This window comes from Apteryx rowi, unplaced genomic scaffold, assembly GCF_003343035.1.
Source record: "Apteryx rowi isolate R43461 unplaced genomic scaffold, aptRow1 scaffold_99, whole genome shotgun sequence".
Taxonomy (NCBI): domain Eukaryota; kingdom Metazoa; phylum Chordata; class Aves; order Apterygiformes; family Apterygidae; genus Apteryx; species Apteryx rowi.
The window spans coordinates 1,350,959-1,368,541 of NW_020451304.1; the positions used below are offsets into that span (position 1 = coordinate 1,350,959).

The window sequence follows — 17,583 nt, forward strand, 5'->3', positions numbered from 1 at the left end:
CCCGCTCCGGGGACCGCGCTCCGCCTCCGGGCCCGCCGCATCGGGCACGGCCACCGCGGGGGTCCGGGCACGGCTGCATGGGGCACGGCCACCGCCGGGGTGCTGGCACCCAGCCCGGCTGCGACCCGCGGGCCCCCTCCGCCTCGCAGCACCCTGCTCCCGGCAGCCCGGGGGCTTGCGGGGAGGCCGAGCAGCTCCCAGACTCAGCCCTTGCTCGGGGGCAAGGGCATGCGCTGCCCTCGCTGCATCCCCTTCACGGGGGGCACCCGTGCCCCCCCACGCAGCCCCGAGCCCTGGCTGTGCTCCCGAGCGAGCAGCCACGGGTGCCGTTTGGGGGGAACGGTTTACGCAGCGGGGCCAGGACACCCCGGGGCTTGGCCCAGGCCCCACGGCGCTGCATGCCCCATCCTCACTGGGGCTGCACCCCCCTGCACCCATACACACTCCTGCCGCAGAGCGCGACCCGTGTCCTGGGCACAGCCTGTGGCAGGGCCTGGGCTGGGCGACGGATGAGCGGCTTCGTCTTGCTGTACGATCTCCTCTGCGCGACAAACAGCAGCCCTCTGGCCCGTGGTTTCTCACCCCCAAGCAAAGGCTTGGAGGGAGAATAAAAGAAAACCTGTCTGGCTCCAGCCCCCACTTTAGTCTTTCAAAAATCAGAGCAGCATATGGGAGTATTTGTCCCTTTCCCTGGAGATGGAGAGGACCAGATGACAGGCTGCAAGCATGTGTTAGTCCCACCAACGCATGCTCCAGCCAGCTTCCCATTAAGGGAGGCAGTTGCCACAGACCCAAAYGTTAGCAGTTTTCAATTAGCAAATGGCAGAGGAGAGAGATTCCTGGGGGACACACCGAGCAAGTCAGGCTCTATCACTTGTCACTCAAGGAGCTCACGTTACTCTTCTCCCCGAGAGGCTCTGCTTAAAATAAAATCCTCCAGCAGCCTGCTGGGGGAAGGAAGGCAGCTTGCCCGTTCTCGCCRCGATAGCAGCCAGGAAACGGATGGGGTGACTGATTTTGGGGGTTACCCTGCGGGCTGGCGCTGGGCACACCATCGAACCTGCCCCATCCACGGCYGGGTCCTATGAGCTGCAACAGAGCTTTAACTCCTGCACACCCAAGTAGTGGCAAACCTTGCAGCAGCATGTCAAGCGTGAACAGGCGCTGCGGCTCGCGCTGACACGACAGCCACCAAGGGGGCTTTTCCAAGGGACGGGACTAGCTGGCAGCCTGCTCTGGCGGCAGAGAGCCACGAGTTAAACTTTAACTAGCTCCCAGAGAGCCTGGAAATGCAACGAGCCAAAAATGACAGTGGGTGACTGCACAGCGCGCAACGGGGAATGGCTCGGCACACCGGGCATTTCCCGGCTCGGCAACGGGGGGGGTTGCAGCCTGGGGGTGCAGTTCTCCTGGGCCCCATTTGCACATAGCCATCAAACCCCCAGGATGGGATCCAAAGGAAGCCCTAGGGTCTGTCTGGTTCTGCCACTAAGTCACAGCAGGCTCTGGAGCCAGGCATACGTGGTGTGAGCAAGCGAACGGAAGAAACGCAGCCAGCCACTATCCCGGACACTCGTCCAAACACGCTAGGACCTGGCCCAATCTAAAAACCAGCCCTGGACACAGCTACAGGACTGGGCGAAGGCCGACGGGACAGGSCCTTGGCCCCTCTGTCAGCATCCCACAGGGCGATGGGACTTGCCGTCCCGCCCCGCAAAAGGCACGGCACACCGCTCCTGCAAGCTTTTTAGCCTCTGGGTCTCTGACGACAGGCATTAAACAGAGCAGAGTTTTATCACTATTTACTGCTCCTCTTTGATGTTTACGATTTCTCCGTTTCTAACCCCACTGAAGAGCACCTCTGCTAATTAGCTAGGAGCTGACAAAGCCATCAGAAGGTGCTGGCTGCCCCGGCARGACGGCTCCGAGGTGTCAGACCCTTCCACAGAGCCTGCAAACAAAGATCCCCTCATTTTCCCATCTCCCTAATGAATGCCCTCCCCACACTCAGCTTTACAGCAAGGCGTTTGTCTCGCACAAAGGCAACACTCAACCCCCAGGCAGGGCAATTGCYTCTGCAAAGGCGATACGTCCTCTGCCCGCGGTGACAGGTCGGGCCTTGAATCCATCTGGGCTCTGGGAGGCTTTCTGCCCTATTCCCCTTGTCTGCAGCTTCCTTGCATCGCTGCTTCATCCCTCCGCCTTGCATTTTACCTTAAACTGGAGGGACAGAAAACTGACACTGGCGTCTGGAGATGTTAACCCAGACAGAGCATTTCGCCCCAGGGAAAGGAGTGGGGAGAGTCCTCTCCCGATTCCTGGCGACCTGTCCCCGCAGAAAGGCTGGGTGTGAAGGGGAGCGGGGTGGGTGGACAGATGGACGGTAGCTGCACCTTCTGCGAAGCCTCGTGGGAACAGGGATATGACCGAGAAAGAAGTGTCAGAATCAGGTCAAATCAGCTCAGGGCTCGGCAGGCATTTTGGGCTATTTCCTGCTGACAGCAAGGGCCTGAGGTCAGCGGGATGCGTAATCTCATCAACCACGGGAACAAGCATGCGTTAGACCCTGCCTGAACACGGCTCCTTTTGTAAGTCCATCTCTCCGTGGGCTCCTCCGGGCCCCGATGCCAGGAGACAGGCTTTCCCTACGTGAAAATTAACAAGCCTCATTACCCCCAAATGAGATCTGCACCTCATATTGCCTGTGGGGAAGAACAGCACAGGCACAGGCAGCCTCATCCCTTGCCACGTCACCTCCCCTACCCGCCTTGTTCTGGCCGTGCCTTGGTTAGCAGGAAGGGCTGGGGGACACGGACAGTCCCCGGAAGGCTGAGCCCATCTCTTCCAGCCCTTTCCACCACCAGCTCTGCGGCGCACAGGACTCAGGAAGAAAACAGGGATAAAGGGAGAAACCCGGAGACCTGCGGTTTGCACCGGGAGCTTCAGTGGGGAAACAAAGCGGCAGACGCGAGGAATGCAAGCGGCCTATTTGCCCAGGCTGCGCTCTGCCTCCGGCAGCACGGACATGCCTCGGCTTGTCATTTCAAGAGCTATTGTTGCTCGGGGCTGGGGGCCTCTTTGTTTCCTTTACCCTTTCGCCAGGCTTGGTCACAGCCCGGTATTAAATTATTCAAATGATCTCACTGGGCTTCACAGCTGAACTCCTGCACCGAGTACGCACAGGCCGCGAATCCCCGAGGGCTGCAGCCCTTGCCGGCGAACCCGGGACCGGCATAAAACACACAAGGAGGAGAGAAGAGTCAGCGCAGGTCCCCCTCCTCGGAAACCCAGGGCCTGGAGCAAAGGCTCCCAATAAAAAGCCAATATTAAAGCCGGCAACACCTCAGTGCTTCTGTGCAAAGGCCTCATTAAGCCATAAAACAAGCTACCTAAAGCCAGCACATCAGCGGGAGCCAGGGGCTGCGGGGAGGCTGCGGCTGGAGCGGGGAGCTGGCTGGCTCTCGGGACTGCCCGCTTCCCCGGAGCGGCGGCATTTCAGCAGCACCACTGCCAAGGCGAAGCTGTAGCAGAAACGCACCCCCTTTCTTCCGGGGTGTGTTTGCACATAGCGTGGGGTGAGGGGAGCCCCAAGAGTGGGGCCATGTGGGTGCAGGCTGGGCACACACAGCCAAGAGAAGTCTGCTCCCGCGGGAGCCAGTGCTGCCCTACAGCCAAGCGAGAGACAACGGCCCAGGGGGGCTTTGAGGTAATTTAACCCAGCCCTGCAATTACGCTGGTGCCCAGGTTGGTCTGGGAGCAGAGAACACCTTTCCCTCCACCACCAAAGGCTGCTGGCGCCRTCCTTGTAACCTGCAGCACAAGGCAAACGCCAAGGGACCAGCAGTGCCTTTGAATACAAGGCAGTTTCCCGGGGTAGCAGGGTGTAACCGCCTGAAAAGGCAGCTCCACAAGAAATAAAACGGTAGGGAAAAACCCATTTACCCACCCTGCCAGGAGCCAAACAGGGAGGCCGCGTCTGCAGTCAGGGCTGCACACGCCTCTCCCGGCTGGACGGGACCTGCTCCCTTCCCCAGCCGGAGCCCGGGAGGAAAGAGGAGGAAACCTGCAGAAATTCATTACCTTTCACATGACAGAAGGATCAGTCGGCTCCTACCAGAGCCCAGCAAGATTTCCCTCATTGAAAACAGAAAAGAATCACAAAAATAATTAGAGAGATTCCATCTCAGCCAGCTTATGAAAGTACTGACTTTATACACAACAGATTGGCAACAGCACAAAGATGGATGTGAAAGGGAAAAGCATTTGCAATGTCAGACAGATCAGAGACAGAAGCTCATAAAAAAATGGCCCAGGGCAGATGTAAGTTAAAAAAAAAGAAAGAAAAAAAAAAGAAAAAGAAAAAGGAAACGACCCTTCTGGAGATAAAAACATAACTCCTGTCTGTGACATTGTGATATGCCCCCTCCTGCCTGCAGAAAGGATCCCTGAAAACTCATCATCTCCCTGGAGAGATCTGGGTTAAAAAACTTCAATTACTGACAATCACTTTCTGTGTTTTGCTGCCTTCCACTAGCTCGGCTGGGAGCCAGAGAGTTGGTCAGCAGTAGGATTTAGGGGCCTGAGGACAAACATCAGCTAGAAGATCCTCAGCTGGGCTCCTGGGGCTATGGGAGGCTGTAATTGGAGAGCTGCAGGCAGCACTTTGGGAGAGCGGGTCGGGCTGCGCCGCACAAACAAGACACGGCTCGCGCCGGGTTCGGCCAGCCGTGCAGGCCAGGACCCTCAAAAGCACGATGAACAGCTCAACAAATGGATGAAACGTTTTAAAGGGGGGGATGGGAACGGACAGACTTCTCTAATTAGAAAAGAGGTTTGCACTTAGTCACCCAGTGCAGTGCCTGGGGCCCTAACTCCAGACACTGCTGTGAGAAGGCTGACAGCTCGCTCAGACACTGAGCTGTCAGCCTGGGCTTTGTAACCAGAGACAGTTTCCACGGGGAAAACAACCTCTGTGCTCGTCACCGGCAGCGGAGGAGAGCCCCTCTACACTCATACACAGGCACTTCCAACAGGAAGGGATGGAGCCCCAGTGTGACCCGCTGAACACAGCGGCGGAGCTGCAGGGACGCCTGCCCYGCAGCGTGTCCAGGGCAGCACCTCTCCGGCACTTCAGGTTCGCCTGGGCAACGATCCTCAGTGATTCGATAAGCGAGATCAACTCTGGTTCTGTGGGAACCGTCGTTACAAACTCCCTGTTGTTGCCAGGTCGCTGCCTTCTGAGCGCAGCTGAGAAGCTCCCAGTCCTGGGGTGCGGGTCTGAGGCAGGCCTTGGTGAGCAGCAGTGAGAGGACAGGCAGGCCGGGAGGTCAGGGGAGCCCCCGCATCCATACTGCAAGGCTGGACGCAGCCCCTCTCAAATCAAACTCACTGGGAAGGGGACTCTTCCATGGCAGCTGAAACACAAAAAGCAAGGACTGAGAATGAGCCCAAAGCCACCATCTCGACAAAACTAAGGTTAGCAGTGCCCTGACCCATGCAGGCCGGTTATCCAACGGATGGGCTCTGCAGTCCCTGTCCTGCTACCCCAGGAAGGCACCACAAGGCCCTCAGCAGGACCAAAGCAGCAATGTGGCTGTCTTCTCCCAGTTATTCCAGAGCGGGGTTTGCAGAGGCGTTGAAAGAAGGGCGCAGCAGTGGCCTCTCAGTAAAATGGGCAGAAGCCCAGGCCAGTCAAAAACAGCAGTGGCCACACGGGAGGAAACCGCAGAGCGGTGCAGAACAGCCGCACGAAGGGTGGAGCACTGCTCACCAGCACCAACACACCAGCACCCTCTCCAGCTCCCGGGCCGGGTCAAGGTCAGAGCTGAAAGCTGCAGTGACATCAAACGTTTTGCCAGCTCTTGTGTTCATTCCAGAGAGGTTTCCAGGCAGATTAAGCTGAGTAAAAGCCCAGTCAAAATGTAGCCTTTTACAGAGCTCTGAATGTTTGTTTTACACTCTGGTTACTGAGGGACACTGGGGGCGAGCGAGGCTGCTGCTGCCGCGTTTGCCGCGCAGCGTTTCCCACGCTGGGACAGGGGGGTCGAGGTTACGGACGGGGCAGTGCAGAGGGACGGCAGTGGGGCTACTGCAGGGGCTCTGCACCGGGTCCCTGCTCTCACAGCGCTGCAGRAGGCAGCCCACAACCCAGCTGCCACAGAGCACAGGGCGACTCCCAGCAGCGGAAGGGGAGAGCAGCCTGCCGTCTTCCTGCGGGAACAAAACCCTTTTACTCCCTGACAAACACCCTGCTTGTTCCCGAGCCTTGAGACTCGGCCATTCCCTGTTCCCTTCACATGGCGCTGTACATCACATGAGAGAGGTCAGCACTTGCAGGGGAGAAGAAAYGGGAGCCACGGCTGATTTTGCCGTGCTTGGGGCGGCCGGTCAGGCCTCCTCCCCTCTAGGGTGCAATTAGCCTGCTTGAAGTGGGCTGGAACTGGAATCCCTCAGCCCAGCAGAGGCGGAAGAAAGGTCCCTCCAGCAGTCTGGGCCAGGCTCCCACCACACATCCAGGCAACGGAAGGGCAGGTCACGCCATGGGCACATTTTAACCACGCAACGATGCTGCCTTTGGCCCGAGCAGAGAGGAACCACAAAACCATCGCTATCTTTTCCAAACCACAATGGAGATCCGGCAGCCAAAATGACGCCTCAAATCTCAGCTTCTATTTCGGCAGCACCAATTAGAGAACTGCTCTTTTTGGAAACTCTGTGGACCGCCAGCACACCAGCTTCCCACCAGCTGCAGCCTGGCCAGCCCACCTGTCTGGGAGTGTGCAAGAACTCCTTCGCTTTCTCTCTGCTCCCCTCTCCGGTGGAAATGGCACTGTCAGAGTGCTGTGTAGCAAAAGGGGAACCTTTATATGCCTCAAGTCATTTCTACTCATCTACATCTCTAGATAGACTAGAATAATACAGAGCTAAATAAGTGCAGGGGGACTCAGTACAGCTCCTGTCACAAGGTATCTTGTCCAGCTAGGTCCTAACGGCAGGAATCACAGTAAAGAAGCCTCTACTCACGCTTTACTGCCAGCAGTGTATTCCCATGGCAGCAGGCTACAGAGGTCACCACGTATGGATGTGTCTCCTCCAGTTGCACAGGCCGCGGCATGCCGGTTTCTTCATCCTTCCTGCCCAAGCGTCCCCTGGCTCCTTTCCCCCATGTGCACACCTCGCCRTCTGCAGAGGGATAAACCTGGCTAGACACAGAGCTCCTCGCTGCGTTCACCAGGAAACGGGCCTCCCATTTCTACTTGCTAAGCAGCAAGGGCTGTCCGAGCAGCACCAGCCCTGCACCCCACAGGACTAGGACAAGCCATCCACCTCAGTAGCGCCCTGAGCTATCTCCAAGGTCCATCTTGGCCAGCAGCATGGACTCCAGGCAGAAGAAAGCCAGAGCCTGCTGCAGCCCAGGACACAGGCTTCAGTCTCACCTGCTGCAATGGCTACGGTGAAGGCATCCCCACAAGCCACCACAGTGACCTTCATAGCCTGGAGCCCCACAACCAGATGGGGCACGCGGCTGTTCCGGCAGGAGTTGGTGCCCAGCTGCCCGTGCTGGTTGCTCCCGAAGGTGTAACACTGGCCAGAAGCTGACAACAGAGGTGAGAGAAACATGAAGTTCCCATCTGGGTGTCACCTGAGGATGCCACAAAGCCCCTGAACCCCTTTGTGCTTGGTCATGGTGAGCACCCTGCTCCACAGAGCTCCACCATTGGGAGCAGGGTGCCTCTTGAGCCTCTCTTAGGCYTCTAGGCATGGGGAACAGAGGCAGGAGGAAGACAGAGAAAATGCAGACCTGTGCCCCCCCTCAAGGATTTGGGCACGGCACCCCTCACCTGTGACTGCAGCTGAGTGCGCTGTACCGATGTCAGCACATACGATTGGCTGTTGGTTCAAGGGGGCTGACTGGGCGCACAGGAACACGGTGGCTTCTTCCACCTGGTTCTCTGGGGAAGGCTCCTCTGCTGAGCTGATCCGATCCAGGCCCAGCTTGTTACATCTGCAGGGGGAAGAGCACAGTCCAGGGCTGGCTGAATGTGGCCTGGCACAGACACCCCTGCATTCAAATCCTGCCCTAGCATAACTGCTCCATCAGCAGCGAGATGCTGGGGAGCAGGGTCACACAGCGATGACTCTGAGAGACCCTTCTCACGGTTTCTTGTTCTCTTCCCTGGCCAGACACAGACTGAATGGACCCCAGAGAGCCCTGCTGTGGCAGGCTCTGGAGCACAGACGCTCACTTCTCCTACCTGTTGCTCCCACAAGCAAGAATCTGGTTCTTCACTGTGAGGATCATGGAGGAATCGATGCCACAGACGACCCTCTGAGCCTCGTGCTCTGGGGGGACTGCTACCTGCTGGGGGGAGTTATGGCACTCAAGGGTACCCAGCCCCAGCCGACCTGGCAGGAAGAACAGAGCAGGGCATGGCTGATGTAGACACACAAACCAAATGCACTGCCGTGAGTGACAGCATCTACAGAGCTGCCTGCAAGAGCTCTGCCTGGGACCCACCACCATGAAGGGGAGCAAAGCCGAAAGCAAAGGGGCCCTGGTAGGTGGTGAAGCAGCTGTAACTTTTCCACACCCACCCAGACTGGCACATCTGGAGAGGACTGCAGGAAAGCAGGGCCAGTGAGGGGAGTGGGAAGGGGGGGGTGGAAAGCACAAGCCCTGTTTTGTTAAGCAGACATGTCTTACCATTATCCCCCCTGCCCCAGGCAAACACTTCCCGTTCGTTGGAAACTGCCAGGACGTGAGATGCGCCACAGGCCACCTGCACCATCTCGTAGCCCAGCAGGGCCTCCACGATCTTGGGCTGGCAGGGGAAGAGCAGCAGCCGTCAGCCGAGACCTCCCAGCCTGCCCGGCTGCTCCCATCCCTCCCACCCAACCCCCCAGCCTCAGCAGAGTGCTGGCAGCATCCCAGTTTTCATCCAACACAAACACCAGAGCATTTTTTGTTCTAAATAGTCTTCAAAGAATTTTAGAGACTACATGCACACGGCMCAGAAGATAATGCAAACATCTCTGGGGCGGAAGAAAGCAGCCAGCGCAACGGTTTGGAGAGGGAATAGGTTCAGCCCAAGGGTTGGGATTCGCCCCCCTGCCCATGTGGGGAGTGCCAGCGGCTGTTAACACATGCTCTGAGCAGGCAGGGGCTTGGTGCAGGATGCGTTGGCTGAAACGGCTCTTGTGCAGAGGAGCTGAGAGCCATCAGCTACGTATTCGTTAGGGTGTGGAGAGACCAAGATCTCCGCACTTCTCCCAGCCCCTGCTGCGACCTGCTGCTAGATCTGACACCTCACCATAGYAAGTCTCATTCTCATTATCTTCTTCATGTGAAAAGCACCATTTGCTGSGATCTGGCTGCTGCTACCAATTGGTCTCTCCCCAGCAATAAACACCGAGCAGCTTGGCTCAAGACAACATCCCCGGATGGAGCAGGAACAAATGAGCCAGCTGACCACAGAGACAAACGGCACCAGTCCCTGGGCTCGGCTGGAAGCCATCGGCTGCTGCCGCATCTGAGAGAGGGCAAGGAAGAAGAGGCTGGAAGGGAACGAAGGGCCCTCAGCCCTAACGCTCTGGGCCAATCGGAAACACATAGCTCTTCTTTAAATACTGGCTCTTTTGAAAAATAACTTTTCTCAGTGAACCCTGGCAGCTGCAGGCCAAGAGTGAAGCAGGCAGGTGTGTGATTGGAGGCAGCCTCCAAGCTGGGTGCCTGCCAACAGCAACCACAAGGCAGCTCTTGACTTCCCCCACACTCAAAGGGATCATTGTGTAGGGCGGGGGGAGAGAAAGAGGCAGGTTGGGCCTTTTAAAACCCCGCAGTGACAGGGAGAGGAGGGGGAGGGGGTTGGATGCCAGAGCATGCCTGGGATGCACGTCCCTAGAGCTCGGGTGAGCTGTCTCACGGGGCGCAAACGGCGTGATCCATCCTCTGCCCTGGGGGAGCAGCACACCCAGCACCCACACGACAAACCTGGCTTACGTCCGTGAAGTTTCCGTGCCCCAAACAGCCATTGCTGCCGCTGCCAAAAGTCATGATTATCCCCCTGTCTGCAAAGGCAGAAAGAAGTTGTGTTACCGGCACACGACACCCCACAAGGCACACGGGGCCCATGGGGCTGACTGGAGCTCCGAGGACAGCAGCTCTGCTTGGACCTACTCTGACTCATAAGTTGCTGGGGGCAGGGGGGCCCAGAGGCCTTCAACGAGCTTCTAGAGAGCAGCAGCCTCTATGCACTGTGACAACTCACCAAAGACAAACAGCAGATGATAGGGGAGCACTGAGATAACATTATTGCAGCTGTGTACGCAGGAGCTGCTAACTCCACAGTCTGTCAAGGTGTTAAATACACAGAGCCACTCACTGAGCAGCCAGGCCAGCCCCCAGCAGAGGGGCAGCAGGAAACGCCATGGAGAGGTAGGACAAACACAGGCCTATGAAGTTTGCTACTTGCATATCTGTTATTTATTGCCCTGATCCCCAGCAGAAGTGCAAACAGGGCTCCCAAAGGACCATCAGGAGGGTTTTGCTCTACAAACATGGCCTTGGGCTGGTGTGCACACTCCCCTCCCCGGCAGAATGTCTCCTGACCCGCTCTAAGAGGGCTTCAGAGGCTGCCTTTCCATGGCCGAGGACAACTGGCTGGAGCTGCAGGAACTCACAGGCACCCTTCACGTTGACTTCTCATTGCAACATGTCACCATCAGTGAGCGCTTGTGCCTGGGGAGGTGGCCCCCTGCTACCTGCACTCACAGAGTATGTGACACAGTGAGGCCAGCTGCGCTGAGCTTCCTGGCCACTCCTCACACTGCAGTCCCCACTGTACAGACCAATTCTGGCACCAAGTGACACCAGTGCACCCAGGACAACAAACAGAGGAGATCCGAGGCCTTCCCCGCACCAGACGGATGTTTGGGACCAAGCTGACCAGGGGGCATCATGGGAGGACCATGCACTCCTGCCATTCTTGATCCCTACCTGCTGTTACATGACAGGCCACAGTTGCACTTCGTTGCATTCCAGCCCAGTGCACCTCTCAGGTTCCTCTCTGAGCAGGCACCCCCCAAGCAGTCACGCTGCATTTGTAAGCCAGCCACCAACCCAGGCGCTTTTGGGACCCAGACGGCTGAAGACACGAGGCAGCAGCTTACCTGTGAGGCAGGCTGTGAATAGGTCACCACAGGACACATGTTTGATGGTCACGCCAGACTGGCCCTCCAGAAAACGGGACACAAACTGAGGCTGAAGCTGTTCGGTGGCTCCTGGGAGAGAAGGGCCTCCTGCAGCACCCATCGGGGGAGCCTGGTAGAGAGAAGCCATCTGGGCTACTGCACCTCTGTGTAGCAAGATCAGAGTGGGAGAGCTAAGGAGCCCCTTCCCACAGGCTCAGCAGCATCAGCTGCACCCTGGACTGGACTGCARTCCTGGGGAATGCAGCATCATGGCCTGTGCAGTGAGCGGAAGCGTCCCCTTCTCAGAAATCACACCCGCAAGCCTTCCTCTCCCACCGCCCTGCTCAAGTTCCCATCGCTCACCTCCCACATGATGAGCCGCCCCGATTTGGTGACCCCAGCCTTTTGCGTCCTGCCAGCAGACACCTGCACCACTTCGGTGTTAAGCATGGGCAGGCGGAGGGGGGTGGTGATCCCGCTCCCCCAGGTGTAGATGGAAGACAGAGGAGGAGGAATTCCAGTCCTGGCCGAGCCGCCACGAACACCTGCTGGTCAAACAGAAATCATGACCCCAGATTCCTGACTCTCCTCCCACAGGAAGAGAAACAACACCCGCCATCCAGTCTGGGCACCAGCACAGCTGTCTGCCAGCAAGCAGGGCCAGACCAGCTCAGAGCCCCAGTCCAAGGCTGGCAAGGGGCTGCTGGGGAGTTCCCAGGCGGAGCTGAGAGAAACACATGGGAACAGGTCTTTGTATTTTATCTCAGAATTGGGGGAAGGAGTACCGTGACAGTCCAAGCTAACTGCTACCTGTGCCAGCTGCATAGCCCTGCACTGGGACACCCCCCAGCACCCCTCTGGCCTGTTCCCAGCCTGTACAGATGGAGCAGAAGGAATTTCATTTAAATAGTTTAAACTTAGAAGGCGCAGGTGGGAAAAGACTGCTGCTTGGTCCCCAGAGCTGAGGTGCCTGTGAGCTCCTCCAGGGCTCAGGGAAGGTGACATTTCCGTAACTTCCTCCTCCAGGAGCTTGAGTGCCTCCAAGACCCCCTGACATCCAAGGGAAAGGGCTCTTCCAAGCAGAGCTGTGCTGAATGTGCTGCGCCACGACTCACCCCTTGGCCTGGCACTGCTCACTCGTCCCCCTGTGCGGCTGTGGGTCACTGTCGGCACTGGAGCCAAGGGCTTCTCAGGCCTGCCAAACCAAAACGCAGCCCTTACCGTCAGCTCAGCCCCAGAGGTCGTGCGGAGCCCCGGATCACAGAGGGTGTGGGCAGAGCTACAGCACGAGCCACAGCTGAATATCCCACAGAACTGCTTTGGTGAGCACTTTAAGCCACCTGAGAGAGGGCAGTCAGTGCCAGTTCACTTCCCCCTGAGCTCACAACTCCCTGTTCGCTCTTACAGCGATGGCAAACCCACACCTGCCGCAGCCCTGAGCCGCAGGGCCAGGCTCAGCCTGCAGCAGCTGCGTGTTGGGGGAACACGGGAGAGCTGGGTGGGGACAACTCTCTCTTCGGAACTCAAAACAGAGACGGTGAACTGGTCAGACACGTTGTGAGCTGCGGCAGCCCCTCCCAAAGCACACAAACATGGCAGCACCACTTGCCTTCTCATTTTGACACTGCCCACGTCAGTGTAGAGGTTCAGAAGGGGACGAATACAGATGGCCTGGGCCATGATCTCATTCAGCGGCGGTCGCTTGGAAGGATCCAGGTTCAGCATGCTAAGGATGAGCTGGCGCAGGTCAGGGCTGTATCTATCTGATATTGGGGCAAATGTTCCACTCATGATCTTCAATACTAAGGCAGGAAGATTCTGGAGAGAAAACAAGACAGACATACAGTGAGTAGCCAGAGGCGAGACCACAGAGCAAAACGTTCTCAGCACTGCCCTCTGCCTTCACACCTTCGGGCTCAGTGAGCAGCATGATCCAAGCACACGTTTTCACATCTGCAAGAGACCACAGTCCCCTGTGTCACAGGGAAACCATATCCCTCTTACCGCGGCTTCAAAAGCCCTCTTGAGGCTGGCAAGTTCATACAGCACACAGCCTAAAGCCCAGATATCACTCTTCTGGTTGTATGGCTTCCCTTCACAGAGCTCTGGGGAGATGTAGCATGGAGTTCCCACAACCTAGAAGAGACAGAGAAAGATCTGCCACAACTGCGTAACTGGAACAGGGAGGTGGAAAGAGAAGGGCTCAGTCTAGAGCCCAGTGCACAGGCTGGCTAGAGCACCACTAACCAGAGCTTAGGTGAGCTGGGAATGCGTTCCCTGGTATCAATGCCTGGCTCACAATCTCATCTCAGTAAAAATCACATGGATTTGTCTTTTTGGACACATCCCTCTCACCTACAGTGATTATATCTGATCTTGCTCCTATCCACTTGAGAGAATCAGCACCCGCAGCGATGAACATGGTATAAATTACGCCTAGCCAGATTAGTCTTGATGGTGAATGATACTGAAGTCTCAGGCAAAGAGAAGAGATTAAGGCAAGGCAGGACGGCAGGACACTAGCAGGAATTCGGCCATCAAGTATGTGTCAGACCAGTCTGCAAACACCACCCCTCCCACTGGGACGCTGGAGAAACCCTGTCGGTCCTCTCCAGTGGGCTCAGACACCCCACCCTCTCCCGGGCTTGGGCTGGCAGGTCTTTTTCACCTTCTTGCAGCCTCCAGTGCTGCAGCAAATTTCAGCATGAAGACATCAGCCTACATAAACGCCAAGGAGCAAAACGGCACCGCATCACACTGATGTGGCCTACTGCATGTATGCTACGTCCAACCTTGCTGCATACAGCAGCTTCCCAGAGACTACAGGGAGCCAAGCCCAGAGTTTCAAGCCTTGCTGCCATGGTGGGAAGTAGCTCCCCTCCCCCAAAGCCAGGACACCCACCGTGTAGGCTTTGCTCTTGCTGCTCAAGATTTTGGAGATGCCGAAGTCTCCAATCTTGACAATCATGCGATGCTTGTCCAAGAGGATGTTCTGAGTCTTCAGGTCGCGGTGCAGAATCTGCTTGGTGTGCACGTGGTGAAGAGCCAGGAGGATCTGCACGAAGAAGTGCAGGATGGTATCCTCATCCAGCAAGGAGTTACAGCGTTTATGAATAAACTCCGCTAACGTGCCCCCTGCAAAAACAGCAGAGGGCTATTGGCAAGAGTGGCTGCACAGGGCACCATGAACCCAACCTAAAAGCAGAGGATTTAGTCAGAGCCTCTTAAGAAGTCAAGCACATGGGAAGTAGCACATCCTGGTGGGACAACCAACATGTTCTCCAGTGCTCCCAAGACTGTGAGGAGAACAATGGCAACACAGTTGGTGGGATGAAGAAACAGCGAGAAAGAAGTTGCTGTTGACATACTGTCAAAGACAGCAGGAAAAATAAATGCTAAAATTACAGCTTCTGGAGCCCTGTCAGGACACAAACCTCGATGGCAGAACAAGATAAGCCTGTTCTGCAGAAGAACATTCTTGCAGTCCAAAAGGCCACGTGGCACTAAGAGGCCCCATCCAGGAGGGGAGGTCCAGACTCAGGTCTCATGTAAAACTTTCAGCAATCTCTCATGCAAATGCTGTTTTTGTATTAAACTCCACAGCAAATGTTGTTAGAAATCATACCTTCCCACATGGAGCTGTAAGATCAACACTATGGCCAAGAGCTGACACAAGGAAACCTAAGTGAAACCTAAACCAAGGGCAGATGGTAACACACACATCAGTGACAGAGATGTTAGAAATCTTTGTTTCTGATATGATCAGCAGATGTAGGGCATACAATGGCCATATCTGTGCAACAGAGCCACGTCTGGACTTCTTGGCGGCCTCAGCAGCCTTTTGCACAGGAGCTTTACAAGGAGCATGACTGGGGGACAGCCCTGGCAGGGATAAGCAGCAAGTTGGGACGTCAGCCGAACCCTTGTGGCCACAGCAGCCCAACCCCAAAAAAGCTGACTGCCCCGCCTCTCCGGGGTGCCCTGGACCCCCTGGGGAACCCCCCAGCGAGAGGGGTGGGCAGGGCCCACCTGGGGCATACTCCATGGCGATCATGAGCGCCTTGTCCTCCAGGAAGTTCTCGTAGTACTCAATGATGTTGGGGTGGCTGAGCAGCTTGAGGACCTGGCACTCGTTCTGCGCCGCCAGCCGCTCGTCCTTGCTCATCTGCTCCACGGGGATCTGCTTGAGGATGACGAGCTTCTGGTCAGCCTTGCGCAGGCACAGGTGCACGATCCTGCAGGGACAGGGCGTCAGCGGGGTCGGGGCTGGGGAACACCTCCCACCCCAGGGCGCCACACACCCCGGCACCCCCCTTACACGTTGCCATGGTAACAGGGCCTGGGACCCCCACCCTGGCGTGCTACAGGCCTAGCGTCCCCCCCACATGTTGCCATGGTAACAGGGCCTGGGCCCCCACCACCCCGGGGTGCCACACCCCTGGTGACCGCCACGTTGCCATGGTAACAAGGCCTGGAAAAGGGGGGGGGCATCCCGGGGTGCCCCCCGCCACGGAGGCGCTGCCCGGGGGTGCCCTCACCCGAAAGCCCCTCTTCCCACCACCCGGATCCGCTCGTATTTCTCCATCGCGCCCCGAGCCGGGCCGAGGCTCCTCCCGTCTCCATGGAGACACTTCCGGGGCCCGCTACGGCGGCCGCGGGCCGACAAACTAGCTCGTCCCGCGAACGCCGCCCTCCCCCCCCACCCCCTCCCCACCGCCCCCGCGCCATGTTTGGGGGCTGAAGGGGGAACCGGAGGCGCCCCCAGGCCACGGGGCCCCCCCGCCTGGCTCCCGCGGGATCCCCAGCCCCGATTCCTTTGTCCCCACTTCAAAGGGAAGGGGAGTTAATGTGTAACCGGCCGGGCCCTGGGGCCTTGGCAAGCAGCGAGGAGCGCGGAGGCTGCCGGGGCCTGCCCGGCTCCCGCTCCGCCGCCTCGCCCCGGCCTCGCCAGAGCGCTGCCCCGGCTCCCGGCGTCCTCCGCGGGCCACCTCCCGCCCCGCCGAGAGGGCCCGTGCCGCCCCAGAACCACCCGCGGGCCCCCCGCTGCCCGCCGGGGACACCGGAGGGGACCCCGCCGTGCGCCGGGCCGGGCCCCAGCCACGGCCGCGTGCCCGCCTCGTCCCCGGGCCAGGCCGCGGCCTCCCCGGCGCCTCCGGGCCTTCGCCCAGGGCCGGCCGCCCCTGCCCCCTCACCCCTGGGGACGGGGACGGCGGTGGCACTGCCACCCCCACGCCACGTGGCCGTGCTGCCATCTAGCGACACCTGGCCCGGCCGGCCGCGGGGGCCTCGCGGCGCCAGGCCATCCTCGCCACCCCGCCACTCTGCTGCGCCCACCGGGCGGGGGCTGCGCAGATGTGCGCTGGGCGCAGCACACCCGCCGTGCGCCAGGCAGCTGTGCAGGGCCTGGGACAGATGTGTGGCACATCTGGGAGGGGTCTGTCCAAGGCAGATGCATGGGGCGCAGGGTGGGCGTGCAATGCGCAGCACACACGAGCAGCACCCAGCAGGAACGAGCGCAACACCCAGCACACGTGTGCAGTGTCCAGCATGGATATGCAGCGCCCAGCACACCCCCATGCGCAATGTCCAGCACAAACACGCGCGTGCCTGGCACATACGTACTTTTGCAATGCCCAGCACGCACACATGATGTGCCTGACACACACACACACGATGTCCAGCACGCACACATGCTCTCTGTACACACCCTGTGCACACACACACACGTAACACCGCTGTACACACACACAATGCCCAGCACACAACGTGCAATGTTCTGTGCAAACACCTGCGATGCCCAGCACACAACATTAAATGCTCTGTACACACTCTTGCAATGCCCAGCACATAATGCGCAATGCTCTATTCGCACATGTGCAATGCTCTGTACACACACCTGCAATGCTCTGTATGTGCACATGCTTGTGCAATGCTTTGTGCACACCCATGCAATGCTGTGCATATGCATAGTGCAACGCTGCACACACACTCACTTATGCAATGCTCTGTTCACACACGTGCAATGCTCTGTGCACAGACTAGTGCAATGCTCTATGCACACGCATGCTTGTGCAATGCTTTATGCATACACATGCAATGCTGTATGTACACACTAGCACAACGCTCCGCACACACTCACGCAATGCTCTATACACACACGCTTGTGCAATGCTTCATGCACACACGTGCAATGCTGAGCATATGCACACTAGTGCAATGCTCTGTTCACAAACGTGCAGTGCTCTATGCACACACAGACTAGTGCAATGCTCTGTTCACAAACGTGCAATGCTCTGTATGCGTACACACTCGTGCAATGCTCTATGCAAACACAGACTAGTGCAATGCTCCGTGCACACACGTGCAGCGCCGTACACACACACACACACACAC

The 17,583-nt window shown here is 58.0% G+C and overlaps 1 protein-coding gene across 1 annotated transcript; it reads right to left on the reverse strand.

Moving 5' to 3' along the window:
* Positions 1-3,496: 3,496 nt before the first annotated feature.
* On the reverse strand, positions 3,497-15,444 carry NEK8 (NIMA related kinase 8). Its single transcript, XM_026055204.1, has 14 exons — positions 15,220-15,444; positions 14,093-14,325; positions 13,195-13,326; positions 12,800-13,008; positions 12,306-12,385; positions 11,554-11,735; positions 11,170-11,320; positions 9,992-10,068; positions 8,705-8,822; positions 8,256-8,406; positions 7,842-8,005; positions 7,437-7,595; positions 7,024-7,182; positions 3,497-5,414 (listed from the first exon to the last, which is right to left on the reverse strand). Exons 1-14 carry the CDS (start codon positions 15,353-15,355, stop codon positions 5,386-5,388), a joined length of 1,980 nt encoding a protein of 659 aa, XP_025910989.1. The 5' UTR covers positions 15,356-15,444; the 3' UTR covers positions 3,497-5,385.
* Positions 15,445-17,583: the final 2,139 nt, after the last annotated feature.